The 27,987-nt window shown below is 49.0% G+C and overlaps 2 protein-coding genes across 6 annotated transcripts in view; both read right to left on the reverse strand.

Annotated features, from left to right (window-relative positions):
• Window positions 1-18,423: 18,423 nt before the first annotated feature.
• HMGN2 (high mobility group nucleosomal binding domain 2) lies at window positions 18,424-22,375 on the reverse strand. The gene is made up of 6 exons (XM_035019406.1): window positions 22,115-22,375; window positions 21,063-21,107; window positions 20,860-20,889; window positions 20,465-20,515; window positions 19,728-19,823; window positions 18,424-19,270 (listed from the first exon to the last, which is right to left on the reverse strand). Exons 1-6 carry the CDS (start codon window positions 22,127-22,129, stop codon window positions 19,235-19,237), a joined length of 273 nt encoding a protein of 90 aa, XP_034875297.1. The 5' UTR covers window positions 22,130-22,375; the 3' UTR covers window positions 18,424-19,234.
• A 915-nt stretch (window positions 22,376-23,290) lies between these two features.
• The window catches only part of DHDDS (dehydrodolichyl diphosphate synthase subunit), a 31,074-nt gene continuing 26,377 nt past the window's right edge, over window positions 23,291-27,987 (reverse strand). For 4 of the 5 annotated variants that reach the window (XM_035019407.1, XM_035019408.1, XM_035019409.1 and 1 more), the window contains one exon: window positions 23,291-25,780. In XM_035019407.1, the coding sequence (XP_034875298.1) occupies window positions 25,541-25,780 (240 nt within the window). In that variant the 3' untranslated portion in view covers window positions 23,291-25,540. The remainder of the gene's footprint in view (window positions 25,781-27,987) is intronic. The other variant, XM_035019410.1, reaches the window with a different exon arrangement.

A 27,987-nucleotide genomic window follows, 5' to 3' on the forward strand; every position in this document is an offset into this window, starting at 1 on the left:
GTTCCACGTCTGTTTTGTCCCCTGCTGTGTGCATACCCAGGGCTTACCAATGTCCCTTGCTACCAGAGACACTTTATAAAATGTTTGTGAGTGGACACAGTGAGGGTGGGGAGTGAGGAAGGGAGGAGGTGAAGACCATCTACAGGATTCTCCTGCTAGTGTAGACCTTGGAGGCCAACGAAGGGCCGTGGAGTGTGCCACCAAAGGGAGCCACAGAAGATGTGGGAGCAGGGGGCTGACCAGGCGAGAGTGGATCTTTCCCCGCACCCAGACCAGTGTCACCATGTCCTTTCCCCTTCCAACCGGTCTCCTGCCACACCCTTTCCACTCTGGCCACTCCTGCCACTGCCTGACTCATCCTGCCACTTTGGCCTCTGTCTGACGCATCCTCCCCCCAGCCTCACCTCTCTGCCTCGCCACTCCTCACTCTTGCCCTGGCCCCAGGAGGCCACAGTCTGGTTCTCCAACCCTGTTCTTATGCTGCTGACTCTTACCTCAGTCTGCGATTGGATTCTGTGTTTAATGTCAGATTCCCCCACACAGTGTGAGTTCACAAGCGAGGGAATCAGCCTGTTTCACTTGCCATTGTGTCCCTAGCAGCTAAGACTGGGCCTGGTGTACAAAAGTGGGCTCAGTAAAAAAAAAAAAAAAATTAAAAATTAAAATAAAAAATTAAGATTTATTTATTTATATGAGAGAGAGAGCACAAGCAGGAGGGGCAGAGGGAGAAGGAGCTGAGCGCGGAGCTGGTCACGGGGCTCGATATCATGACCCTGAGATCACAACCTGAGCTAAAACCAAGAGTCTGACGCTTAACCAACTGAGCCCAGGTGCCCCTGGCTCAGTAAATTAAAAAAACAAAACAAATCACAAACTGTATTTATGTTTTATTGAGATGTGATTGACATATAATATCATATTCATTTTAAGTGTACAACATAATGATTCAATACTTATATATATGTTACAAAATGATCAGCACAATAAGTCTAGTTAACACCCATCACCACTCATAGTTGATACAGTTTTGTTTTGTTTTTTTCTCATGGTGATAACTTTTACATCAACTCTCTTGGCAACTTTCAAATATACAATACAGTATTATTAACTATAGTCACTTGCTGGACCAATAATTGTTGAAAGAACCAGATGAAAGTAGGTGTCATCTCGCACAGATGGGTTGGAGAAGAGGTTGAAGGGGAGACCATGGACAAGGCATGTGACGTGGGAAGGAGAGGGTACAGCCTGAGCACAGGCGAGGGGCAGAAGTCCTGAGAGTGGAAGTGATAGGTCTCGGGACCTGGTGGACTTAGTGGAATGAAGCCATCCCTAAGCCTTTGCTCGGTGCTTGGCCCTGGGCCCTGGGCCCTGTGAATGTCTGTAACACAGGACTGGGTGAAATCAGCTATGGACTAACTGTGCTATGGGCAGATCACACCTGGTAAGGGTGTCAGGAAGAGGAGGGTGCCCTGGAGATGGATTTTAAAAGCTGAGGGGGACATGGCCAGGATGGGGGGATGATTCCAAGGGCTCCAAGTTTCTGAGCCTGGGTGAGCGGGGCCACAGGCAGAGGCAGGGGACATGGGTTTCAGAAACACTGATCAGTCCAGGATCTTGGAGAATGTGCAAGGACCTATGAGGGGCCAAGGTAAGAGGCAGGGCGGGACATGCACCTCAGGCTCACTCCACCCTCAGCATGGCCCTGCTTTCTTCCTGGGTTTGACCTCATCCAACCCTGCTGCCCCCCAATCCCTGTTATGCACCCCAGCCTGAGTTCCAGGCCACTGACACCGGGTTGTGATGGCCCCATTCCCCACCTCACTCCCAGCCTCTCCCCGGTTGGCCTGCCCTCATCTTTCACCCAGGAGCCTCTTCCCCTCCTTCAGCTCCCCGGAAGTCCTCTAAGAAATTTTGTGCCTGGCACTTTTGCAGACCTCTCTCTTGCCTCCTTGCATTTATTTGGTCAAGTACCCCCCACATTTTAAAGATGGGAAAACTGGGGCATCTGTGTGGCTCAGTCAGTAGAGCATGCGACTCTTGATCTCGGGGTTGTGAGTTGGAGTCCCATGTTGGGCCTTCAAACCCCCAATTGGATCAGTAGAACTGATTGGGGAGTTAAATTTGGGTCTGCTGACTCTGAAGCCTATCTCCTCACTGCATCCCAAAGGCCAGGCAGACAGGAAGCTGGGGATCAAGGCTGTTTCTCACAGCCAAAGCTCTGGGTGCCTTGGGTGGGGGTTCATATTGGACTAAACAGGAGTGGTAGGAGCTTGAGGGACAATGCAGCACAGTGTTTACCAGCATAGACCTGAGGGCCCTAAGGGCCGGAGTGCTCAGGTTCAAGTCAGCTCCGCTGCCTCCTATACCTCAATTTTCCCTTCTGCAAAATGGGTTGAAGATAGTACTTGCTTTACTATGGGTACCGTGGGGATTAAATGAGGCACATAGAAAACACTAGGTGTCGTTATCTCCTTTCCTGAAGCCCCTCTGCCCGGTCAGGGGCTGCCATTCCTCCTACTCTGGCCAGGGGTGAGCACCAGCCAGTGCGGGGTTCCTCCCTGCTCTGGCCTGGGGACTGAAGACAGGAGGAAGGACCATTTCTTATCTCCATTTTATTATTTTTTTTTAAGTTTTTTTTTAATTTTTAAAAGATTTTTATTTCTTTATTTGACAGAGAGAGAGCAGGAACACAAGCAGGGGGGTGGGAGAGGGAGAAGCAGACTCCCCGCTGAGCAGGGAGCCCGATGCGGGGCTTGATCCCAGGACCCCGGGATCATGACCTGAGCCGAAGGCAGACGCTTAATGACTGAGCCACCCAGGTGCCTCAGTCTCCATTTTATTAATGAGGAAGCCAGGTCTCAGAGAGGGGAGGTCCCTTGCCGAAGGTCATACGGTCAGGGACAGAGCCAGGATGAGAACCCTGGGGGTGTCCAGAGGTGGGCGGTCACGGAAGGCAGGCCGAAGCCGGTAAGGGGACTGGACTATGGGTTCTAGAACCGGGTGGCCCTGGGTTTAAATTCAGCTGTGTCACTAGTTTACTAGATCACTTCATCACCCTGAGCCCCTTCATCATTCAGCCGTAAAGTGATGGGGGGAATACAACATCTTATTAGGCCCCTTGCGAAATGGTTATCTTGGGGTTGGTGCCAGTAGGCACCCGGTACATACCCGTCGGGGGACTGATCAGCTGCGTGGAAGAGATGGACGAGCCCAGGGCCTGGAGGGGGGATGGCGGCTTCCGAGGAACAGCTTCTCAGTGCCTGGCCCCACCGGGCGCTGGCCCTTATGTGCAGCCTCCTCTCCAACCCTGCTGTCCTATTCCGCCTGGGCCCTCAGCCTGCCAGGCCACCCACCCCGGCAGCTGCTGCACAGCCCGACCCTGTTTATGGGCAGCCAAGCCCGCCCCCAGCTTCTGAACACGTCCCTCACTGTCCCATCTCTGGCCTTGCTTGACCTCAGACCTAAAGCTCGTCTCTCGTCAACATCTTGTATTCGCCCTCAACCACAGTTCACCTGTTCTCATAGTGTGTATTGTTCGGTTCCTGCATAGTATGCAGCAAGAGTGGCCATTATCATAGGTTATCATTATTGTATTAGACGTTATAAAACCATCACACGGTACCACAGCAGGTTATCTGCGGTCCTACAGGATGGTGCCCTGTGGGTGCGCTCGGAGTGCTTGAATTCAAATCCCAACTTGACCACTTATTTGCTCTGTGACTTTGGGGAAATTATCTAACTTTCCTCTCCCTCAGTTTCCTCATCTATGAAATGGGATAATAATAGTAACTACCTGATAAAGTTATAAGAAATTAGCAACCCAGAATGGAAGTTTGATAAGAGTGGGATTTGGGCTGTTTTGTTCTTTGCGGTATCACCAGTGCCTGGCTACTGCCTGAGACATAGAAGCTAGTCAACAAATATTTGTCAAATCAATCTGTGCAATAGTGAGGTAATGCGTATCAAGTAGCGCTAAAGCGCTAATAGAAATACAATACAAGCCGCTTATAATTTTAAGATTTGTAGAAGCCATGTTAAAAAAAGTAAAAAGGTAAAATTAATTTTAATAATATATTTTTTAACATAATGTATCCAAAATATCATTGCAACATGTTATCAATGTAAGAATTATTACCGAGGGGCGCCTGGGTGGCTCAGTTGGTTAAGCGACTGCCTTTGGCTCAGGTCATGATCCTGGAGTCCCGGGATCGAGTCCCACATCAGGCTCCCTGCTCGGCAGGGAATCTGCTTCTCCCTCTGACCCTCCTCCCTCTCATGCTCTCTGTCTCTCATTAAAAAAAAAAAAAAAAAATTATTACTGAGATTTTTAAATCTCTATGCCCAACATGGGGCTCAAACTCACAACCCTGAGATCGAGAGTCACATGCTCTACCAACTGAGCCAGGCAGGCACCCGTGAGATATTTTCTATTCTTTTTTTCCTACTAAGTCTTTGAAATCTGGTATGTATTTTACCCCTACAGCACATTTCAGCTATACAATAATAATATCGTAAGCAATGTCCTACCAAAAACTAAGTCATATTTAAATTTAACAAATATTTTTGTTCCTAAATTTAAAATAATTAAAATTAAATTAAATTAAAAACTTGGTTCCTTTCTAGTACCAGCCACATTTCAAGGGCTCAGGAGCCCCATGTGGTTCGTGGTTACCAGATTGGGCCAACAGAGATACAGAGTGCCCAGGGGCTCGAGTTAGGTTCCCAATGAAGTTCAGCTACTATTAGTGACCTGGGAGATGTCTGTGCTTTCGGTTGAGTGAAACAAGAAGTCACTGAGCATCGTGTACAACATGATTTCACTTGTGCAAACAAAGAAAAACCCCACCCCAAAACTATTTATATTTGTTAAATATGTAACCCAGATGTAAACAGAAGCCTCCTTGCCTTATAAGAGCTCCAATCTCGATCCATGAGAGCAGCAAGAAAACATGAAACGTGCCGCAGATGCCTGCTCAGGAGAGTGGGCCCAGAACAATGGAAGGCCTTTGTGTTAGCTCCAAGAGGAGTCTGATAGAGGAGCTGGGGGCCTGAACTGCTTGGGTTAGGAAGGGAGGAGAGTGTGAATTTCCCGAGGGTCAAGGTGGTAGAATGCATGGGGCAAAGGGCCAGGGAGCACCCCTCCCTGGGAATGGGGATGCCTGAGAGGATGTGAACCCATCACAGAGATGACACTTAAAATTGCTATGCAGGGTACACGTGAACATTTCTGGGACCCCAAACCCTCTGTGAAGTCTACTCGACTGACCAATGTCTGTGTGCATGAGTTTTAGGGTAGAATCCAGAAAGAAGCTGACCTTTCATCTGGGTCAGAGAAAGGAGATGGCCAGGGCAGAAGCAAGGGCCAGAGACTGAGGAGACTGGACACAGAGGGTCCTCTTCTTTCCCCCAACACCATTCTTGGGACTCAAAGAAGTGACTTTCAACCTCCCATGATTCATGAAGGTGGAAGTAGGAGCCCTTCTCAGCATGTCCGCTACATCTCAGAGGCAAAGGGGGCCTCAGAACACATCAGGACTCCTCTGTGTTTGTAAGTGCCCAGGAAAAACCTGGAAGGGTCCGCATTAACGTGACAGGGGCTGCCTCTGGGAGGAGAGTGGGTTTGGAGAGGTGAAAATTTTCACGTTTGCCTTCTATATGTCTGTATTGAGTTGTTTCAAAAAATGTTTTTACAGTGAGCACGCAATACTGTTATGTTTAGGGAAAGCAAACACTGCCTGCACCTTCCTCCCAGCCCACCCAAGGAGTACCTGGCCAGGGTGGAAAAGTTAGGATGTATGAATAGGTAAGTAGGAATAAGAAGCAGAAGTCATAACTCACTGCCTAGCAATGACCGTTCTCCCAAATGCTGCTCAAACTCCGGGGAAATGTCTGGCCTCCGGGCGGGCCCTCTTAGCGCACCCCGAACAGGCCTCGCCAATTTGCCCCAGCCCCAGACTAGCCAAAGGTCAGAGTAGCCAAAAGGTCTACTCAAAGGTCTTTGAGTCAAAGGTTGGGCTGCCTCCTAAACCTGGCTACTCTCCACAGTCCAGATAAATCCCTACAAAGTCATCCGAAGCTGTTTGCAAGCTCTGGTGATTTATTCTCTTTCTTGTTTATCCAAGTTTACCTGGCTGGTGTCTTCTTGTTCTGGGGTCATCTTCTGCCAGGGCAGGAGCTATGTCATGGATCAAGGAAGGAGAGCTGTCACTTTGGGAATGGTTCTGTGCCAACATCATAAAAGTGAGTACAGTTGGTCTCCTGGTTAGTTGGGTAATCTTGTGTCAAAAGCTATTATTAAGGGGCGCCTGGGTGGCTCAGTCGGTTAAGCATCTGCCTTCGGCTCAGGTCATGATCCTGGGATCGTGAGAGCAGGAGAGAACAAGCAGGGTCCTGGGATCAAGCCCTGCATTGGGCTCCCTGCTCAGCAGGGAGCCTGCTTCTCCCTCTGCCTCTGCTGCTCCCCCTGCTTATGCTCTCTCTGTCAAATAAATAAATACAAATCTTTAAATTAAAAAAATTATTTGAGAGAGAGAGAGCACATGTGAGTGGGGGGAGGGGCGGAGGGAGAGAATCTCGGAGCCAGACGTGGGGCTCCATCTCACCACCCTGAGATCATCTGACCTGAACCAAAACGAAGAGTCGGATGCTCAACTGACTGAGCCACCCAGGCGCCCCTGTGTGGAGGTTTCTAGTGCAGCCTTCCTTCAGGCTCATTAATACAAGTTCAAATCAGGTTTAGTCACTCGACAACTATGTGATTTGGGGCAAGTTACTTAACCCTCCTAGTGCTTCAGTTCTCCATCTGTAAAATGGGAAGCATGCCGTTACTAGCTTGTCGTGAGAATTAAATGTGTAAGTCAAACACATTGCGTAAAGGATACCAGGCTTACAGTGAGGGCTCGCTAACCACGAAGACTTGCTATTGTCCGTCTGCAGCACAGAAATGGCAGGTGATCCGTGGGGTTCTTTCTGGTTTGGGAAGTCATCATCTTTCGTGTCTGACCCAGCTTCTCAGAGGGCAATTTAAGACCAGTCCCCTCTTGTTCCGTTCTACCTGCAGCCCTAGAGAATGACAAAGCTCTTGAATAACTGAGAAAAACATTCTCTACCCCCTGCATTTCTGTGGGAGAATGAAGGGAACGTTTTCTGCTCTGGCCAGTCATTAATGCTCCAACTTCTCAGTCCAGAGCCCAGTCCAGGCTCTGATCATTTACATTCCCATCTTCAAACCCAACTCACTAATTCCCACAGCAAATGCCACGTGAGCATTTGCAGAACCGATTCATGATTCACTGAGTGGACTCTGGAGCCAGATGGGCCTGCACTAGACTCGTGGCTGGACCACACTGGGTCTCTGAGACCCTGTTTCTTCACCTGTAAAATGGATAAATTAATTCCCACTTCTCAATTTAATGTGAGGATAAAATCAAACAATCTCTTGAATCCATTTGGGGCTGTTTTTAGCTGCAAGTAACAGGTGACCTGACAAAACCAATCAAGGCATTTCATTCTCTCCCAGAAGTATCTGGATTTGGTAGCTCTGAAGTTGGCTGGGCCGCTAGCTCAGGCTCCCTCTTTTTGCTCTGCCATCTTCAGTGTCTTGACCTTATGATCCCAAAGTGGTTGCTGCAACCCCAAACTTCACATCCTCATAAAACACACTCAAGCAAAAGGGTGTCTGGGTGGCTCCGTTGGGATTGAGCCCTGGTCAGCAGGGAGCCTGCTTCTCCCTCTCCTTCTGCAGCTCCCCCTGCTTGTGCTCTCCTGCTCTCTCTCTCTCTCGAATAAATAAATAAAATCTTAAAAAAAAGAAAAAGAAATCACACTCAAGCAGGAAGTGGGGTGGGGCAGGGAGGGGAGGGGAGGAAGAGGCTGAGGCACAAGTCCAAGCGCTGGTGCTTTATTGGGAAGGCGCAGGCCCAGGGTGCGGGGGGCCAGGAGGAAGGGAAGAGGCAAAGCAATGAGGAGTGCTGCGTTAGGTCCGGGCTACTGCTTCCCAGCAAGCTGCAGAGTGGCACAGCTGGGCACGCAGCAAGTGTATTAACTAGCACAGAGACTTTTCTGGAAGAGCTGAAAGGAGGAATTTTGGAGAAAAGGAGGCAGCTAGCCCAGTTCCCTCCCTTTCCATCTACCATTTCCTACTTTTCAACATTTGCCTCTGGGGAGTTAATGTCTCCACGGTTCTGGACTGAATCACTAACCACTTGGCTGCGTCTGAGGAAGCCGGACCTCATGCCCCTAGGAGTGGTTTTTCATCCAGGCCTCAGAATGGAGGGGTTACTTGGTGCAGGGGGTCCAAATGGGAGCACTAAAGAGGCAGTTGAGAAATCTTTGGGAACCCGCTGCAGGCAGAATAGTGCAGACTGCGGCAACTAGTTGGGTCTAAAGCAGATTTTAAAAAATGAGCCAATAGGATTTATTGATGGATTGATGATGGAGTGTGGGGGAGGAAGAGAAATTAAGGTTTTGGTGGATGATGGTGCTGTTTACTTAGATGGGGAAAGCTTGGGGGGGGAGTTACTTTGTGAGGAAAACTAATTTTTTGCCCGTGTTAAATAGGTGAAGTCTACTAAGTGATCTAACTCTGGATCTGAGGGGCAGAGGTTCTAGCTGGAGATCTGAATTTGAGTCACTGTCACTATATGGTATTTAAAGTCAGAATACTGGTTGTGGTCACCTAAGAAAAGAGGTTGGTTGAAAAGAGAAGGGAGAGACGAGACAGAAACTTTGACTAGGGCAAGCCGCACACCATGGGTGGCCTGTTTAACAGGTGGTGGGGGCAAAAGCCTCCTCATCTGGGGGCACTGAGGAGAGGATGGAGGGTTGGGAGTGGTGATGGAGACTACACTTTGGGGAGCTTTGCTATAAAGGGGAGCAGAGAAATGGGGCAGTGGCTCAAGAGGGCCAAGGTAGGATGCTTTGCAGGTGTTTGCAGGTGGGAATGAGCCAGCACGGTAAGATGGATAATGCCAGAGAGAAAGGGGACAGCTGCACGGATTTAGTCTCAGAGCAAAGAGGGATGGATCCAGATCGCAAGTCGAAGGCGTGGCCTTAGAGAAGAGAGGGGACCCCCCCACAGGAGGGGACGTGGGGTGGGGGCACACTACTCTGCAGGCAGGCAGCAGAGGAAGGGAAAGAAGAAGTCACTCTGTTCTGACTCCATCTTCTATGACTGAAGTTTGAGGCACTGAAGTCATTGAAGAGGGTGTTGAAGACGGGAGAGGAGACAAGGGTGGGAAGTAGGTCATCCGAGCGAGAAAAGGTGAGTATTTCAGGGAAATGTAACAGGAGAGCTTGGCGGTGTGGGGGGCCCACTTGAAGTGCGGTCCTAAGTATGGAGTGAGTCGGGGTGGCATGGTTGGTGGGTGCTCTCTGCAATGTTAGGTTGTTTAGGTGCAGGTAGGTGCTGGAGAGGTGCCATGCGAGGGAGACGGGAGGGAGTGGAGTGTGCTTAGAGCCAGGCAACGAAATCTGAGTAAGGCAAGTGGACACAGGAGAGAAGAGGTGACTGGTGCAGAAAAGGTGCAAAGAGGTCGGATCAGTGGGTTGGAAATCTCAGTGAGGCTGGAAAAGGCGAAGGCTATTTACAAGGCAGTAATAAAAAGTTAACCACGGGACAAAAACACACCTTTCAAAATGCCAAACAGCTAAAAGAAAAATGAAAAGAGGGAGTGCCTGGGGGGCTGATTTGGTTAAGCGACTGCCTTCAAGCTCAGGTCATGATCCCAGGGTCCTGGGATCGAGCCCCGTGTCCGGCTCCCTGCTCAGTGGGGAGTCTGCTCCTCTCTCTCCCCCTGACCCTCTCCCCTGCTTGTGCTCTTGCTCTCTCTCAAGTGAATTAGAAAGAAGAAAGAAAGAAAGAAAGAAAGAAAGAAAGAAAGAAAGAAAGAAAGAAAGAAAGAAAGAAAGAAAGAGAAAGAAAGAAAGAAAGAAAAGAAGAAAGAAAAAGAAAGAAGAAAAAAAATAAACAGGACTATATATAAAAGACTTGAGATACATGTAAATATAACATAAAACAGGATGATGGATGAGAAGCCAAACATATTTATCATTTTGTGCTGCTGTAAAAGAATTGAGGAATCTCTACAATGGATCTCTAGAATATACTGGCTGGTTTTTGTTTTTTTAAGATTTTATTTATTTGAGAGAGAGAGCATGTGCAAAGTAGGGGTGGGGCAGAGGGAGAGAATCTCAAGCAGACTCTGCAGTGAGCGTGGAGCCTGTTGTGGGGCTGGATCTCACACACCCCCCTCCCCGAGACCATGACCTGAGCCAAAACCAAGAGTCAGATGCTTAACTGACTGAGCCACCCAGGTGCCCCCAGAATATACTGTTAAGTGAATATGCAAGATAGAGAAATGTATAGTATGCTTTTTTTTTTTTTTTAAGATTTATTTATTTGAGAGAGAGGGTGAGCGAGTGCAGGATGGGGGAGGAGGGGAGGAGCAGAGGGAGGGAGAGGGAGAGTCTTAAGCAGACTCCACATGTGAGCCCGATGTGGGGCTCGATCCCATGACCCTGAGATCGGGTTGGACACCCAACTGACTGTGCCACCCAGGCGCCCCCAGTATGCTCTCTTTATATAAGAAAGGGGAACTATAACATATTCATCTGTTTAAATTTAAAAATAATTGGAATGATTAAATCGAATAAAAAAGGTCATTAAGGGGCGCCTGGGTGGCTCAGTTGGTTAAGCGACTGCCTTCGGCTCAGGTCATGATCCTGGAGTCCCTGGATCGAGTCCCGCATCGGGCTCCCTGCTCGGCAGAGAGCCTGCTTCTGCCTCTGACCCTCCCCCCTCTCATGTGCTCTCTCTCTCTCATTCTCTCTGTCTCAAATAAATAAATAAATAAATAAATCTTAAAAAAAAAAAAGGTCGTTAAATGGGAAGGGAGGGAATAAGGTGGAGGACATAGGAACAGAAATTAGACTTTGAAGAGATCATGTTTTGTAGATTAGACTTGGAACTATATAAATATTTTATGTATTAAACTAAGAGAAATTCTTTTTTTTTACATTCTGTAAGGAAATGCAAGTTGACATTTTCTCATGTCCGAGATATGTAGAAAGGATGTATTTGCACATAAATTTCCAGGTGTAGCTCCGCTTTGTTCAATGTCATAGATAGCTTTACAGGAATATTTTTATAGAGACATATCATCATTTCATTATTCAACACCATGCGTTGTGCTTTGACTCATCATTTCCTCTGCGTTAACCCACAGAGTGTGGCGGGCCCCTGGGGCGCTGCGCAAAGCATGCGGCGCAGGGCCCATGCTAATCTCCTCTGGATCGTTCCGATTCTAGTCTACGTGTTGCCGAAGGGAGCCCAAGATAGTCTTTAAAAATGGAAAAATACATAAAACAGGTTAATGTATATGAGTATCCAGTGAGTAGCAAGCCACACAGAAAGGAACTATAGTAAACTGAAAACACCGTGAATGGACTGTATCTGCGTCCTAGGAAATATCCCCCAAAGAACTACAAACAAAACCTTAAACTCCCTTTTGTTATTCTTTTTTTTTTTTTTTAAAGATTTTATTTATTTATTTGAGAGAGAGAATGAGATAGAGACAGAGAGAGCATGAGATGGGGGAGCGTCAGAGGGAGAAGCAGACTTCCTGCTGAGCAGGGAGCCCGATGCGGGACTCGATTCCGGGACTCCAGGATCATGACCTGAGCTGAAGGCAGATGCTTAATGACTGAGCCACCCAGGCGCCCTCCCTTTTGTTATTCTGATACTGTTGTGTGATGTGCAATAAAACAGCTGAGTAATTGTGATTATCTATTTCACAATTCAGGATACAAATGAGAACCGGGATTCTCAATGTTGAGAAAAAAATATACACGTGGAAGATATGAGTTAAGAAAATTTCTTAAGTCTTGAACTTGAATAGAAAGTATGAATGTGTGTTACCTTAAAAAGAAAACGTGTCCTAGCTTTGTCTACCAAAGGCCATAAACAATGACCAACATCGCAGCAGCAGACTATTAATTCTAGAGCCTTGATTTTGGTCTTGCAATGCCATTCACCACTAAAAGGAACCAGGATTTTGTTTTTTTCCTAGAACAGATGACCCCAGGTCTGGAGCAGGAAATGTACAACATAAGTCTGGAATATCCTATCATACTAGATAGCAAGGAAGTTACCAATACTACCATCAAAAGGGTTGTTATCAAAAGGACTCAGCAGCCACCTGAAGAGGCCTCCCCCCACTGGACAAAAAGAACAATTTAAGCGTCATTAAGTTGAATAACTACAATGAACTGAAACATATAAAATGTTTAATTCAGTGACCATGATAGTAACAACACTAAAAAACAACCCAATGATCACTTTTGTATGGAGAATGCTAGTAAACCCAACTCATTATTTTGAAAACTGGCCAGATTTTTCCAATATGAACTCTAATTCTAGCTAACCAAAGAGCGGATGAGTCAAAGTTTCTCTTCACATTGGTATTTCAGGCATTATGTGAAGAAGGGATGGTAGAATTAGAGTATCCTCATTTTGCAACCCTTGATGAATTAATGAATCTAGGCACTGACCTTCAACGGCCACAGTATATAGACAACCAAGCGTGATGCATCTCCTGATGAAAGCATACACCACTATGTGGTTTTCTTACCACTAAATCTGAATCCAATCACACCTCCAGATCTATTCCTATTTAGTAGGAAATACAAAGGATAAAGAAACCTGTGTAATGACACCATGGAGATAGAAGAGCAAAATCCAGGGATGCCAGGGTGGCTCAGTCATTAGGCGTCTGCCTTCGCCTCAGGTCATGATCCCAGGGTCCTGGGATCGAGCCTCGCATCGGGCTCCCTGCTCTGCGGGAAGCCTGCTTCTCCCTCTCCCACTCCCCCTGCTTGTGTTCCCTCTCTCGCTGTGTCTCTGTTAAATAAATAAAATCTTAAAAAAAAAAAAGCAAAATCCAGACTGGGAGAAATGGAGGGAACTTATAGGCACCAAGAGATAAGAAATATGCCAGCCATTTGCAATACATAGATTCTCATTCAAATAAATAAATTACTGAAGAAGAAAAAAAAAAGACAGGCAGTTAGAAATTTGAGAATTTGAGTATTTCATATTAAGGAATTGTTATTTTGGTAGGCTGATGATATTGTGTTTTCTACGAAGTCCCTATCCTTTAAAAATACATAAGTATTTATGGACGAAATGGGGTGTCAGGTTATGGTAAGGGAGAGGAGCCCGTGGTATAAATTAAGCAAAATTAGCTATGAGTTGATAATTGCTGAAACTATGTGATAGGTACGGGGTTTTGCTTAGTCTACTTTTGCACATATTTGAGGGATTTTTAAAAAAGATTTATTTATTTTAGAGAGAGGAGAGTGCACGCAGTGGCAAAGAGGGCAGAGGGAGAGAAGCAGACTACCCACTGCACTAGGAGCCTGACACGGAGCTCAATCTCACGACCCTGAGATCAAGACCTGAGCTGAAATCAAGAGTCAGACGCTTAACTGACTGAGGTACCCAGGCGCTCCTATTTGAAATTCTCCATGACAAAAAACAAGAATTTCCAAACTCAGGTCATCATGATTTAGGCTTTCCCTGGAAATGTGTGATGATGGGGAGGGACGGAGGTATCTGGGGTATCTTTCAGGTTTCTTGCTTAAGGAATGGAACAGGTGGTGGTGTTTTACCAGGTTCAGGAAGAGTAGGGGAGGTGGGTTTGTGAAGAACAAGAGTTCCACTCTGGCCATGTTGATTTGGGGTGCCTGTAGTACGTCTGGGTGGGACTGCACAAGAGGTTGCTGGAAATACTGAACTCAGAGAGATGGGGGCAGGTAATGAAAATGTGAGTCACTGGATGATGTCACAGGGAGAAACTATAGAGAAGGGGCTTAAGAAGTGGTCAACCAGACAAATAGTATCTTAGGAACCAGAGGGCCCCAGGCAGGTCTAGAACAGTTTTTAAAAGAGGGGAATACTTGAGTCTTACATCACACAGCATACAGAAATTAACTCAAAATGTTTTAAAGAGGGGCGCCTGGGTGGCTCAGTCGTTAAGCGTCTGCCTTCGGCTCAGGTCATGATCCCAGGGTCCTGGGATCGAGCCCCACATTGGGCTCCATGCTCCGCAGGAAGCCTCCTTCTCCCTCTCTCACTCCCACAAGCATGCTTGTGTTCCCTCTCTCGCTGTGTCTCTGTCAGATAAATATTTTTTTAAACAAAGTTTTAAAGACCTCAATTTAAGAGTTAAAATTATTTAAAACTCTTAGGAGACGCAAGTGTAAACCTTTATGACCCTGGACTGGGTAACAGATTTATTATTTTTTAAGATTTTATTTACTTATTTGGCAGAGAGAGAGAGGGATATCACAAGCAGGGGGAGCAGGAGAGGGAGAAGCAGACTCCCTGCTGAGCAGGGAGCCTGATGTGGGGCTCAATCCCAGGACCCTGGGATGACCTGAGCCCAAGGCACTCAACCGATTGAGCCACCCAGGTGGTCCTGTGGAACAGATTTAGGACACCAAAGCATAAGCAATAAAAAATTAAGTAAATTGGACTTCACCAAAACTAAAAACTGTTATGTGACAAATAACCCTATCAAGTTAGTGAAGAAAACCCATAGAATGGGAGAAAACATTTGCAAATCATAAATCTGGTCAGAATCTAATATGCAAAATATATAAAGAACTCCTGCACCTCACCAATAAAAAGATAAATAACCCAATTAAAGCATGAGCAAAAGGGGCGCCTGGCTGGCTCAGTCAGTAGTGTGTGTGCCTCTTGATCTGGGGGTCGTGAGTTCAAGCCCCACGTTGGCCGTAGAGTATACTTAACCAAAAAAATGGGCAGAGGACTTGAACGTGTTAAAAAAAAAAAGTTCAACACACATGGGAAGATGCTCAACATCCTAGGACGAGGAAAATACAAATCCATACCACACTGAAAGATCACTTCCTACCCCATCCAGATGCCTGTAATAAAAAAAGAAATGGGAAAATGTGTGCTGACGAGGATGTGGAGAAATCGGAACCCTCGTGCCCAGCTCGTGGGAGTGGGACATGGTGCCGCTGCTGTGAAAACGGCCAGGCAGCTCGAGGAAGGACAGCAATTCAAGACCCGGCAATCCTACCCCAAGGTACGGGCGGGAAAGAGCTGAAAACATCTGTCCACGCAAGAACGCGTACACAGTAGAGAAGGATTCGTAAAGCCTTCAAGTGGAAAGAACCCAAATGCCTGTCAGCTGATCAATGAATAAACAAACTCTGGCACAGGTCTTCCCCACTATCCAGAAGTAGAGCTTTCCCATGAACTCCTTCCGAAGCCACGGGGCACAGACGGAAGCAATCCCCATTCATTTAGATGGAGATGTTTGTGAGCTTTCCCGGACCCCCAAAAACATCTCTTAGGCTTGTCGGAGACCTTCGGACACGCTTGCTAACGGATGCACAAGATAAATCGAGATAAAGCACAGATGCTCACACAGTTCAAAGGTGTTATGGTGGTTTGGTTTGGAGTCTTGTTCGTGGGGAGGGAGCCTGGCAGGGCCACTCTCGGGGCTCAGGCTGAGTGCTGCCTTGAGAAAGGCTACGAAATCGCAATGCTGCTCTTTTCGGTTTTGTTTTTTTTTTTTAGGTCTTTTGTAAAAGCAAAGTGGCATAATGTGAACTTTCAAAAAGTGTAAGAGGTTATCTGTAAAAGGACTATTTGACCAGAGGAGTCAAGTACATGCTAGAACACGGATGGAACTCAAGAACCTCATGCTACGAAGCCAGTCACAAGACTACATGTCCTGGGATTCCATTTAGAAGAAATGTCCAGAATAGGCCCATCTAGAGAGACAGAAAGTAGATTCGCAGTTGCCTAGGCCAGAAGAGGGAACGGGGAGTGATTGCTAAGTATGGGCTTTCTTTTTTGTAATGGAACATTCTGCAATTGTATATTGTTCCACAACCTTGTGAATATTCTAAAAACTACTGAATTGCGTGCTTTAAAATGAATTTTTTAAAAAAATATTTTATTTATGAGAGAGAGAGAGAGCACAAGAGAAGGGACACAAGCAGGGGGAATGGGAGAGGGAGAAGCAGGCCTCCTGCAGAGCAGGGAGCCCGATGCGGGGCTCGATCCCAGGACCCCAGGATCATGACCTGAGCTGAAGGCAGACGCTTAATGACTAAGCCACCCGGGCGCCCCTAAAATGGTGAGTTTTCAATGCAAATTCTAGTTCAACTTTGGGCTCGTGCTCAGCAGATGCTGCAGTGAAGCCAGGCCCGGGGAGGCCTGGAGACACCATGTGCCCTGAGCCGGGTGGCGGCTGGCCATTCATGGCACCTGTCCTCTTCTGTCATCTCCCACCCCCCTCCCCCACCTGGCCCCCATTTAATTCCAGCAACTCTGGTGAATCCTAAACAGAATCTGTGGTTTCATCCCTCTCACCATGATTGGTTTAGGAGCAGGCAGGCAGTCCAGTTCTGCCCAAAGAAACTTGGGTTGCTGAGAGGCTTCTGGGAAATTCTCTTCAGGAGAAACAGGTCTTCTGCCTCTGGACACCAGAGTGTCAAGTTGAGGCCTGGAGCAGCTGATTTGGGAGGTGGGGTGGTTGGACAACATGCTGAGGACAACAGGGCAGAAAAGTTGGGAAGAAACAGCTGGGTACTTAGAACCACCTTACCTCAGGACTTCTCTTAGCGAGATCGATCTTCCTCCTGTTTAAGCCACTTTATTTTATTTTACTTAGAGCCCAGAACATCCATTCTAATACAGGTTATGGTGACTGCTCCCCAGAGATGGGATAAAATGGGCTTGGAGACAGGGCCAGGGGAAGGAAATCCATTTTATCATCAGACTTCGTTCGGGTCAGGGCTGGCACGGAGCATGATTATGGCTGGCTTAGTCTTTTTTTTTTTTTTAAAGATTTTATTTATTTATTTGAGAGAGAGAATGAGACAGAGGAGAGAGAACATGAAGGGGGAGGATCAGAGGGAGAAGCAGACTCCCCACCAAGCAGGGAGTCTGATGCGGGACTCGATCCCGAGACTCCAGGACCACGACCTGAGCCACCCAGGCGCCCCCTGGCTTAAATAGTCTTACCCTGTTTTCAGGATTGGTTTCTTGGTCTGTAAGCCCAGGTACTCTCATGGTCCACGGCTAGTCCCATCAGCAAATATTTCCCATGAAGGAAAAACAAAGTTCAAGCTCACCCTACTCATCCTAATTCCTAAGTAACAGAAGAGAGGGTTACTACTGGGTTTAACTTGAGCCAGTCACTTCACGTTTTAACTGTAAAATGGGGGCAAAACACCTAATTTTTGACACAAAAATTAAGAGCCTTTGGCCGAGCTCCTAGCATGGTCCACAGCTCAACACATTTAACTGAATCTGAAGTCCTACAAACACTGATTAAAGTAACCCCAGCTGTGGCTTTCTCAAATTCTGCAACTTCTGCTCAAATACCAAGCTGCCGTCTCCCTCACAGCTATACCATCCCACCCTGCAGAGGACGCTGCCCTGACTAAAAATTAAGAGTGTACCACCTAGAACGATTTCAGCAATAGAGAAAGCAAGTGGCTACAAATTGCCTAAGTGGATAAATTATCCAAAAGGTGCCCCCAAACAGAAGTCAGAAGTTATTTTTGAATAAAGCTGGGAGTTTGAACCCTGACTCTGTTACTCACTGTATGAATACAGAACCCCGAACAAGTTTCTTCATCTGAGCTCATTTCCTCACACATAAAAAGGGTGTTAACACTTGTGTTGCCCCTTTATTTCTCCCAAACGATAGAGGTGACCTGTGAAAGCATATTCAAATTGCAAGCATCAATTTATTACAAGTTCTCTTTCCTAAGAGCTAACTTCTTGCTCCTTCCTCTGGAGGAAAGGTGCTTCACTGCAGGGTCTCTAAACTGAAGCAATCGGAAAGTCTCCATTAACAGCTCTGGTTTTGGAGCTAGAACAGTTCCCAGCAAGGGCAAGAATTTAATCAATTCACAGAAGACTTGCAGGCCTGCTTAAGAGAGTGCCCATCAGTCTAACACATCTTATGGCCAATTGTATACAGACACAGAAGCATTTTTTCCTGACACAAAGACTATAGTTGGACCTACTAACTTTCTAGTTTTATAGAGATTTTAAGTGTGAATGAAGTGGAAAGGCTCTTCTGCTGTCCACTACCAGGCCAACACCTCAGACCTACCCAAACTCTGCCTTTAAAAATACACTTCAGGTAATGCTACATAACCAAGTACAGAAATCACTCCTCTGCTCCTGGCCTCTCACCAGTCCACTCCAGGGATCTTTCCTAACTGCACCTAGCACTGTGTTCTGCAGACGGACTCGAGACCAGAACGGCTGTACCTGAAACCTCTACACCTCACACCAGAATGCATCCTGTCCCAAGAGACCTGGAGAAACCAGGCTCCCCCACTCCTGGGAAAAGATTAGAGGCAGCATTCCAAGCCAAACTGTATCCAGCTTTATTAAAGATACTTTTCATAAACAATCATGGTATTTCAGGCAGGACATGGGCAGACGATCGTTAACAGTATACAACAACTTTCAAACTCCCTTCTTCAATGGACTACCAAAATCAGAAAGCCACTATAAAACCCAATGAAGTCTTCATGTGATGCTCTGAACAGGGAAAGTTTAGAGTGAGGGTTGACAGTTCACATTTAGCATGTTGTTTAACAACTTTTCACAAGCCGACCCTGACTTTCAGGAAATGAAATGAAAATGGCAGAATTATCAATCTGAAGATCCACGAGCTAAAAAAGGAATTTTTTTAAGGGACGCCATCTCAGTGGTGACACTGTAAAGTCCAGATTGCCTGACATACGGGGAACCATGTCCTGGGTGTCAGGTTCCAACAGGTCTCTGGGTTTAAGGGAGTCAAGTCTATGTTGAAGGCAGAAAGGGAGAAGACATAAAAAAATGAGTTTTACTTTTTCCACACCACCGAGGCGTTTGTGCCAAGGCGGCTCATGTGTGTCAACATCAAGGAATCCCTCCTCCTGGGAGCCAAGAGGAAGTTTCTCAAAACTAGAAGGGACAGGTGTTTTTCCCCTTTTTTCAATCTAGCTTCGGAGATACTCTATTAGTGACATATGCCCTTCCCCCAAAACAATGAAGTGTTCTGTGTGCTAACAACATAGCTTAAAAAAAAGTAAAACAAAATTCTGCATTTTTATAAAACTTGATAAAAAATAGTATTTCAAACTGTACAGTCACCAGAAGTACACAGTTATCAAAAACGCACACACTTCACTTGGCATCTCCAGCACCTTCAGCTTTCTGTGCCTAGAAGAGAAAGATTAATACGTTACCACCTACAGATTTGACACTGTTTTCATTCCCATCCCATCCCCAGCACTACTTTGCTCCCACACCCAAGTTCAGATTTTAGATCCTTCAAGACGCAGTCCTTGTTTCGAGAATAACTTGGTAACTTTCCCTCTGGACCTCACTGCACCATCGGGGAAGGGGGCACATTAGCATTAGAAGGGGAGTTTATCCCCAGCTTGAAAACTCTATGGTGTAGCATGAGCTTGGGACACGGAGCTCACACTACAGTGCCCGTTACTGGATGGCAGAGACTTTAAGAACCCAGAATTTAAGCTAACGGGAAAACCATAAGCAAACTCTGGACTGAAAAGCAGACTTGGGCGATACAGACGCAGGAGAAAGGTAATAAAAGCTTTTGGGATCGGTAACGGACTCAGAGCCAACTTCACAGAAAGTGAAAGAGCAGTTGTACCTGGTCTGTTTTGGCATCTCCGTTTTCTGCAGGGTTATTCCCATCCTTGCCAGCATCAGCTTTCCCCTTTTTCCCTTTGGGTACCTTCTCTCCCTTCTAAAAAGGGGAAGCGAGAAAAAATAGAGTAGTTTCTTCTAATTTTGCATTAGCAGGGTATGGTCTGCAAAATTCTGTACGACACAGGATTGTTTATCAAAGATAACACATACACAAACTATAAACCCTCCCGCATCGATAAAAACGGATCAAAACAAGGCCAAATTATCATTTGCTGTGGTCTTTAGCATACAAGTTTCTATTCGACTGTAAATAATAGAAGAAAACAGCGCCTTGAATACTTAGGTTTTAAATGTACAATCTTCTGTAAACTGATGACTACCCTTCCCCCCCTACCCAGGACCTTGTTGTCCAATTATTGTTATCCTGATGATAGAGTTCTTGGTTAGAAAACCAGTACTACAAATGTCAGGGATAAATAAGGCAAGCTATCAAAATAATAGGGATTCTGATCTGTAAACGGGGTCGTCATTGTGCTGAATTAAGACACTGAAGGACAGGCCTCATACTGTGAAAATGACCAATTCCAACATAAGCTTAAGGCCCAGTCCAAGTAACTTTCTCATATCAAGTCTGTGTCAATGGATGAACCCATTATAGAGCAGAACTGTCAGCAATGTGGGAAACCACACAGCTTTATGCAACTCCTAGAAGCACCCTGGTCTCTCAGTTCCACTCACCTTTGCAGGGGCCTTTTTAGGCTTGGGCTCTGGCTTTGGAGGAACAGGTTTCTTTTATGTCAGGGAGAGAGGAAGAGAACATTAGTACGAAAACAACCCACTGCCAAACCACAGTACCACTGGCACAAAAAAAGTTTCTTCTTTTTCGTAAAGCTTCTGGGGTTGGCTTTCCGCTGGAGTTTCCTATCTTCAGGAACCCATTTAAGTAACACACCAAGGTGTCCCACTTTGACTACAGCCACCAGAATTTCAGAACTAGCAAATATCAAACAGGAGAGCCCACAAGAGAGTAGATCATTCAAAAGCAGCCACTAACCATAACCCACGGGAAACAAAGGAAATTTTTAATGCTTTTTAGTTTCAGGGATAAACATAATTTAATAGCAGACACTTACAGCAGATAACCTTGCAGATCTTCTCTGTGGCTATTAAAAGAAAAAAAAAGATTAAAAATAGGACAGTTAAAAAAATCAAAAGGTAAGAAATTTTCTCATGAGTTTGGTCTAGACTACTGGAAGTGCAGAAAGCTTAGGGAAATTCGGGACTAGAGGTGTGGTTAATTGCCAGCAAAGGAGTCCCAAAGCTTTTTAAGACTCACCTCATCCTTCACCTTGGCTTTATCTCCTTTAGCATCCCCTTCAGCCTATAAAAGACAAACAAAGCCTAAGAAAGTTGTAGCTTCTAAGGCAATTCTTAGGGACTCACTAAGCGTTAACAGTCCTAAGGAAAAAACCGAAGGGGGAAGTCTTGCACACAACTTTTCCATACAAATCTTCCGGTTTTAGCATCCCCAGCTCCTATGAAAATGCCCGAAGCGCTCAAAGATCTGACTGCTCCTCTATGCAAGCATCACGCCCGAAATGGCCCAAAGCGCGCAGTAAAGGCGGGCGTCTGAGCCCCAGCCGGCCGGGAGCCTCCGCCAAGCCGCCCGGGGCAGCGCGCGCTAAACCCGAGCGAGGAGCGCGGAGGAGCGCGGAGGAGCGCAGCCCTCGCCGCCGCGCCAGGCAGAAGCAACAGCTGCAGATGGTGCAAACAAACCGCTCCGGAGGCGGGGCCCGGGCGCCGTTACCATGGCAGCCGTCGAGGGCGGGAGACTGGAGGCGCGCGCAGCCGGGGGAACTCGTGGGCGGCAGCGGCGCGTACCGGCGCGAGTCCCGTGCGCCGGGGCCGTGGGCGGAGGTGGGGCCACACAGCGAAGCCCCGCCCCAAGGGACACGGGCCCCGCCCCCTCACGGCGGCGGTTTTTTGGCGGCAGCGCGCTCCCCCGCCCGCCAAGCCCGAGCACCGCCTTCCCGCCCTTTCGGGTTTGAATTGCCCGCCCGCGGGGAGGGGAGGGGGCACGGCGATGGGGGAGGGGGCGCGGGGCGGGCGCGTCGAGCCCGAGGGGAGCGGGATAAACAGCCGCCAACATGGCTCCTCCCGCCGCGGCCGCCGCTCCTCCAATATGGCCTCTGGCGCCCGCGGGCAGCCGAGACGCGCAGGGTTAGCCCGGGGCGGTCTGACACCGCCTCGAGCCCCTGTGCAGGGCGTCTGAGCCTGCTCCAGCCCGGCGCCGATGCTCGCGTCGCGAAGCCGGGGAAGCGGCGGCGGCAGCAGCGGTAGTGGCGGCGGTAGTGGCGGCCCAGCGCCTGGGCCCCTCGCGCCACGTACCTTTCTCTTGGGCATGGTGGCGACGGCGGCGGGACGTAAGCGCTGGACGCAGAGATGCAGCGGCGCGCGGGCTTTGGCCGGTCCGGGGGTCGTTCTCGCCTCTTCTTCTTCACACTGCTCGGGCTCCGGGGGGTTTATAAAGTTTTTATAGCGCTGGGAGCCCCGGACCGGTTAGAACCGGATTTCACCTCCCGCCGCCGCTCATTGGCTCAGCTGGGGTCACGTGGGCGGGGTTTAAACTCACCTCCTCTGGAGGGAGTGAGGAGGGGGGTACGGGGGAAGGGCGCGCGAGACGGCGGCGCGCCTAGGGGGTGGGGGCGCAGTGGGGGGAGGCGCGCGTCGATGGCAATAAACGAGGGTGTGTGTGTGTATGTGTGTGTGTGTGTGTGTGTGCGCGCCCGCGAGTCGGCGGGCTCTGCGTTTCGGCTCCCGCCAAGAGCTGGCTTTTGCAAACTACCAAGTTCCTTCCACCTTATGCAACCCAGCTTACCCACTTCTCCAAGCCATGCGACACTTAGGGCGCATCTCGGCCGCTTTCCTTCCTGTTCCCGCTGGGGGCCCCAGAAGAAGGGTTTTCGAGGCCTGGCCGCACCGCCTTTCTCCGCCAGAGGCGGGAGGAAGCGCGCGGCGTGGAGGCACAGGCTGCAATTCCCAGGGCCCAGGCGGACGCTGAAGTGGGGAAAGAGCGGGGAAGCCAGCTTGGCGCAGCCGGACGTGCATCCTTCCAAGCTGCCACTCCGAGGAATCCTCTCGTGCTCCTCACTTGGAAGGCGTTCCGCTCGAGGTGGGGTGAGGGTTCGAGGGGGGGGGGAGACTTTACACGCAGAGGTCCCTTTCGGGTGCAGTGGGGCAGGTAGGAGCTGTCCTTTCAGCACCCGCTTCTCGGCCGCCTCCCCAAATGCCAACGAAGCCCCCCCACCTCAAAGCCTGTCGAGGGGCTTAGGTCCCTGTATTCCCGAACCTCGGAACTCCGCCACAGAATGATGGAGAGCAGCCGCCTAGGCCTACTAGCACTCCCCTCCCCCTACGCTCCACCCGCTCTGGAGACATCAAGCTCAGCTGCCCCCACCCGACGCGGCCACCAAGCCCGGGCGCTGCAAACGCAGCTGGCGAAATCCCTCCTTCCACACTGGCAGGCTGGCTTCCTCTCACTTGCGGGAGGACAAGAAGGGTGGAGGAAAGCGACCGGGGATCAGGAAACAAGTAGAGGAACAGGTGTTGCGATGGCAAAAGGGCTTTTCCACTGGCTTCCCCCACCCCGCACTTTCCCAAAGCTGGGGATCCTGGAGGTAGCCAAGCGCACCTGAGGAAAGGCAGACAATTGCAGCCGCAAAACCAGGTGTTCTTCTGTTGTACTGTTTGTAGACAAGTTTTACGTCTAAGAATTTTTAAAATTCTACTTGAAACCCAGGAGAACACAAGAACACAATATCCTCAAGTGGGGGACTGGCTCACAGGTAAGAGGACATTTAAATAGGTCCCACCTACTTTCCTGAGGCAAGGGTTGAGCCGGTTTGTACAAATCCTACCGGTAGAAGGCAATCACAATGAGTCCCTATCAACTATCTGCAGCTCCTGCACCTTGGCAGTAGTGGTCCCTCAGCCCTTACCCATCCCACTCTGTGTACCTTCTCCAGGATACAGGACCTAAAGCCAAAGAGAGACACCAGCTCCATTAATCATCTCTGCTGTACCTCAGTCATATTAGGGAAAGTCAGAAACAGAACGGAGACAGGACTCAATAGCCAGGCTCACTGGGCAGATTCCGTTTGTTGCCTCCAGCCCCTCATTCCCGCTTTAATTGTAGGGCTCTGCATTATAGCCGCATAATTCATGCCTCCCTAATTAAGGCTGTCAACAGCCCCATTGTAAAGCTGGAAAATGTACAGCACCTGCTCTCTGGGAACCCTGTGCCAGGGATTGGTTGTGGGGAATGCCAGGTGTGTGTGGGGGGCTTGCCAAAGGGTGCACTGATTGGCTTCTCAATCGCAGTGTCTGGCATTTCTGCCTGATTCTGGGAGCAGGGATGATGGCCAATGGGTCTCTTGTGCCAGGTATCCTGGCACAGGAAGGGGAAGAGGAGACTGGAATACAGGGAAGTTAGGGGTTTAAAGACTGCTGGGAGCACTGCTTGCAAGACCCCACCTCTCCCCTAGAGGGAGGTGCTGGGGAAACAGTTCGCAGAAAGTAAAATGGGAAGACTCAACAGAGTGGTGTTTGGCTGGTGTTAAAGGCTGGGGCTTGCTGCTCCGGGCACCTGAAGCAGAGCTGCTCGGGCAGACAGCCCTTCAAAGGCACTAATCCTCTCAGCAGCTCTGCAGCAAGGCCTGGCAGGGAGAGGTAAGGGAAAGGACATGGCCCTTGACTTGGTCCTCTTCTCCCTGCTGGGCAGAGTTGGCCCTAAGAAGCGGAGACTCCGCTGCGCTGAGAATAAATCAGTCTCAGGGGCTACTTAGGGGGCCAGGTCAAGAACAGAGAAGCCTCAAAGACTGAGGCGGTAGGAAGCAGAGTCTGAGATGGTGAGGACGGCAGTCAGTCAGTTGGGAGAAGTGCTTGTTTCTGTGCTCTGGGTCCTGTGACGCGTTCCAGGGAAGGAGGCCTGTGGTGGATTAGATTCACCAGGGCCTACAGGCCCTTCTGTTACCCTGTAGTCATGGAGGGGGCTGGTCTCACAGGGGCGTGGAGCCTGGCCCCATGCCCTGCAAGAGGAGGAGAAAAGCTTGTGTGGGCTGAGTCGACAATAGGTAATTGGATTGTAATCACCCGCCTGGCTTCCGCGCGCCATTGGGGGCGCTGAGCCTTTCAGTGAGCAATCAGTACTGTGTGGTGGGAGGGGGTAGAGATTCAATAGCAAATCCCAGGTGGAGAGCCCAGGGGGAGGAGCAGCAGATGGGCAAATTTTCTGTCTCTCCCTCCTCTTCCTTGCCCAAATAACGCTGGCTGCCTATTAGCTATTTACCAGCAGATCCAAGGTGGAGCCAAATCTTTTGTCAAAGTCGGGTAGAAGGTTAAGATGGAAGGGTAAAGGGCTAGGGTTTTGGGGAGACCTCTGCCCTGAAATTCTGTGTGTTGAAGGATGTGCTGGTAAAAAAATAAAGTGCATCTAGGAGCACACGTAGAGGTGGCAGAGGTGGAAGGAACAGGCAGCAAAGACCTGGGGCTCCCTGCTCTCCAAACCTACGGGTGACCAGAGCTGGCTTTAGTGTACTTATGGGAGACTCGCACCTCAACCCTCCCCAGGGGCCACTGTCCCAGGCAGTCCAAAAGGTGTATCTACGGCCAGCAGACCTGGCCTCTGGGGGTCCCCTGCCAAGCAAAGGAAACACAATTCATCATTAGGAGGGAGGCGCCTTTCACCAAGAAAAGAGAGGGGAGTGGGGCCCTGGAGGCAGAGGGCAGGGCAAAGTGGCAGGAGGCCAGCCTCACTCAGGCTGATGCAGTGCCCAGACGTGCCAGCCAGTCAGCCCGCTTGAGTTCCAAGGCCTGCAGGAAGCCTTGGACCCGCTCTTCCCGTCTGGCTGAGAGTTTGTGCAAGTGCGTCCGTCGGAGCTGGGCATCCCCACTGGCCTGGAGCCCCTCTTGCAGCAGCTGCTCTGTCACTGCAGCCTGGTCCCTCTCCAGCTGCTGCCTCTTCCGCTCCTCTGCATACATGTCTCGGGCCTTCTGCTAGACAAAAGTGGGGGTCGGGGTGGGGAGATCATTTTTAGGTGTGAGTGGAACTGGGATGGAGGAGGTAGGGGGTGGGGCACCAGGCGGGCCAAGTTAAGTGGAACAATGGGGAGTTTGTACCAGATCAGGAAGAGCTTGGGAGTGGCTGTGCAGGGGGGGCGCCCATGAGGCAGAGGCCCGGCAGCGGCAGTTCTGGGTCCATCTTGGTTTGTTTTGGGTGGGAGCCTCTGTCTTTCTTGAAATTCTTCTCAGGCTCACACTTGGAAGGGAACCAGGCGAACGCGGGTCTGACTTCTGGTTCCCCCACCAACTAGCTTTGTGGCTTTGGGCAAATCCTCTCCTAACCTCATTTCTTCATCTGTAAAGTGGGGGTTGTGTCTACCTTGAAGAGTGGTTTTAAGGATTAGAGATAATATATGCAAAACCCTCTCTCGCATATTAGCAGGCTCTCACACAGAAACAGCAATTTCACAAGTTATTGTCTATTCTCTGCTGCAAGGAAGGTCCTATTCCTGCCTGGGGCACGGCCAATGGGTCACCTCCTTTGGCTTCCCGGGTCATTCTAAGGGTGCCATCCTCCCAACCCCCTCAACTATTTTTCCGAGTTTGGCTCCAGACTTGCCTCCTGTAGGGAGACCGGCCTGACTCTTCCAGCAAATGATCCTCCTAGGAACGTGGTGAGAAACAGGTTCGGCTCTCTTAAGCCACTTACTGCATTCTACCGAGTAGAATAGGTGTTATCCATAGGCCACTTCTTCTGTTAGAAAATAAAGCACGTGAGGGCTTGCCTGAGTGCTCGGGGCTCCTGGAACCAGCTCTGACACCAGGGAAGGGATCGTGCTCCCTGGCAGCACTTCTCATTTGCTTGTGTATCTCCAGACAAACCATAAACTCCCAGAAGGCAGAGACCGTGTGGCGTTTCCTCTCTGGCACTTTGGGCGCCCTGTACATGTGAAATACTCAACTGACTGACCAGGTGGCCCTAGGAAGGCAGGGAGGAAGCTCCTGGTGAGGGGAAAATCCCCCCGGAGCCGGACCAAGGCCATCCTGACTGGATATGGAGCCTTGGCTCCAGAGCTCCTCCTGCCAAACCTATTCCACGTGTAAGAAACTACACTTTGCTGCTAGGTTGGCCTTCTATACCCTGATGACCCTTACCACATTCTACCTTGTAGTACAGTATTTGTGTACCTGTGTCCTACTCAGCCTGTAAACCTGGATTGCTCCGCCTTCCTCCCTTAAAGAGTATCTTACACATGCACAAGCACTTGACCCTCTCAGTGCAGCTACTTTTTATCTTTTGGAGACAGACATGGAAATTCAGAGTAGGGAAATGATTTGCTAGGGTCTCTCAGCAATCAAGGTTTACTGCATGAATAAAGATAACAAATGGAAATTCTGGAAAATCCCTCCCTAGGCTCCTGTATGAACCCAGGCATTCAAGGGCACTCTTCTGCTAGGGTGATGAGCTCACACATGGAGCTATGAAGACTAGAAGGGTTTGAGAAGTCACTGTGAAGGCCTTCCATCTTGCTGGAAGGGCTTCTTCCTGGCCTTGGGCAGAAGGAGGAACCCTGGGTTTTGTGTACAGAACCTTACTAGGGTATGATGTACAGGATATGGAGGATATGGTCTCAGCAATCCACGTGCTTATGGGCCGATTAGGACACAGAGCTCAGAGAAGAGAGACATTGTCACTGATGATGATCAAGAAACAGTGACACCTCATGGACAGGCAGAATTTGAGCTGGGTTTTAACCAACGGGGAGGATTTGGATAAAGGTGGGGTGTATGGGGGGAGGAGAATATCAGGCAGTGGGAATAATGGCAAAGACACACAGAATTGAAGAGCTTGACCAGGCCAGAGTGAGTCCTCTGCACAATGGGTGGCTTAAGGAAAAATGAGAAAATGAATGGCCAACTTAGTAGTTGGCTATTCACGGTCAGCTGCTCTTCTCTTACCACTGCTTGTGGACAAAGCCAAGTAGGTAAGTACTGGCAGGACAGAAACGAGGGGAGTACTCAGCCACAGAGGGAGGAAACATGGAGCTGCTTAAAGTCACTCTGTGAGGCTCAGGCTTCTTCTGATGGCATCCCCAGACTGAGTGCTGGGCAGGGAGGCTGCAGTCAAGGGAGGGCCTGGCCCCTTATTGCCAGGAATCAGATTTACTGTTAGGATGACAGAGCCAGGGGAGCTCCTAAAG

This window comes from Mirounga leonina, unplaced genomic scaffold (genome assembly GCF_011800145.1).
Source record: "Mirounga leonina isolate KUSES-001 unplaced genomic scaffold, KU_Mleo_1.0 Mir_173, whole genome shotgun sequence".
Lineage (NCBI taxonomy): Eukaryota > Metazoa > Chordata > Mammalia > Carnivora > Phocidae > Mirounga > Mirounga leonina.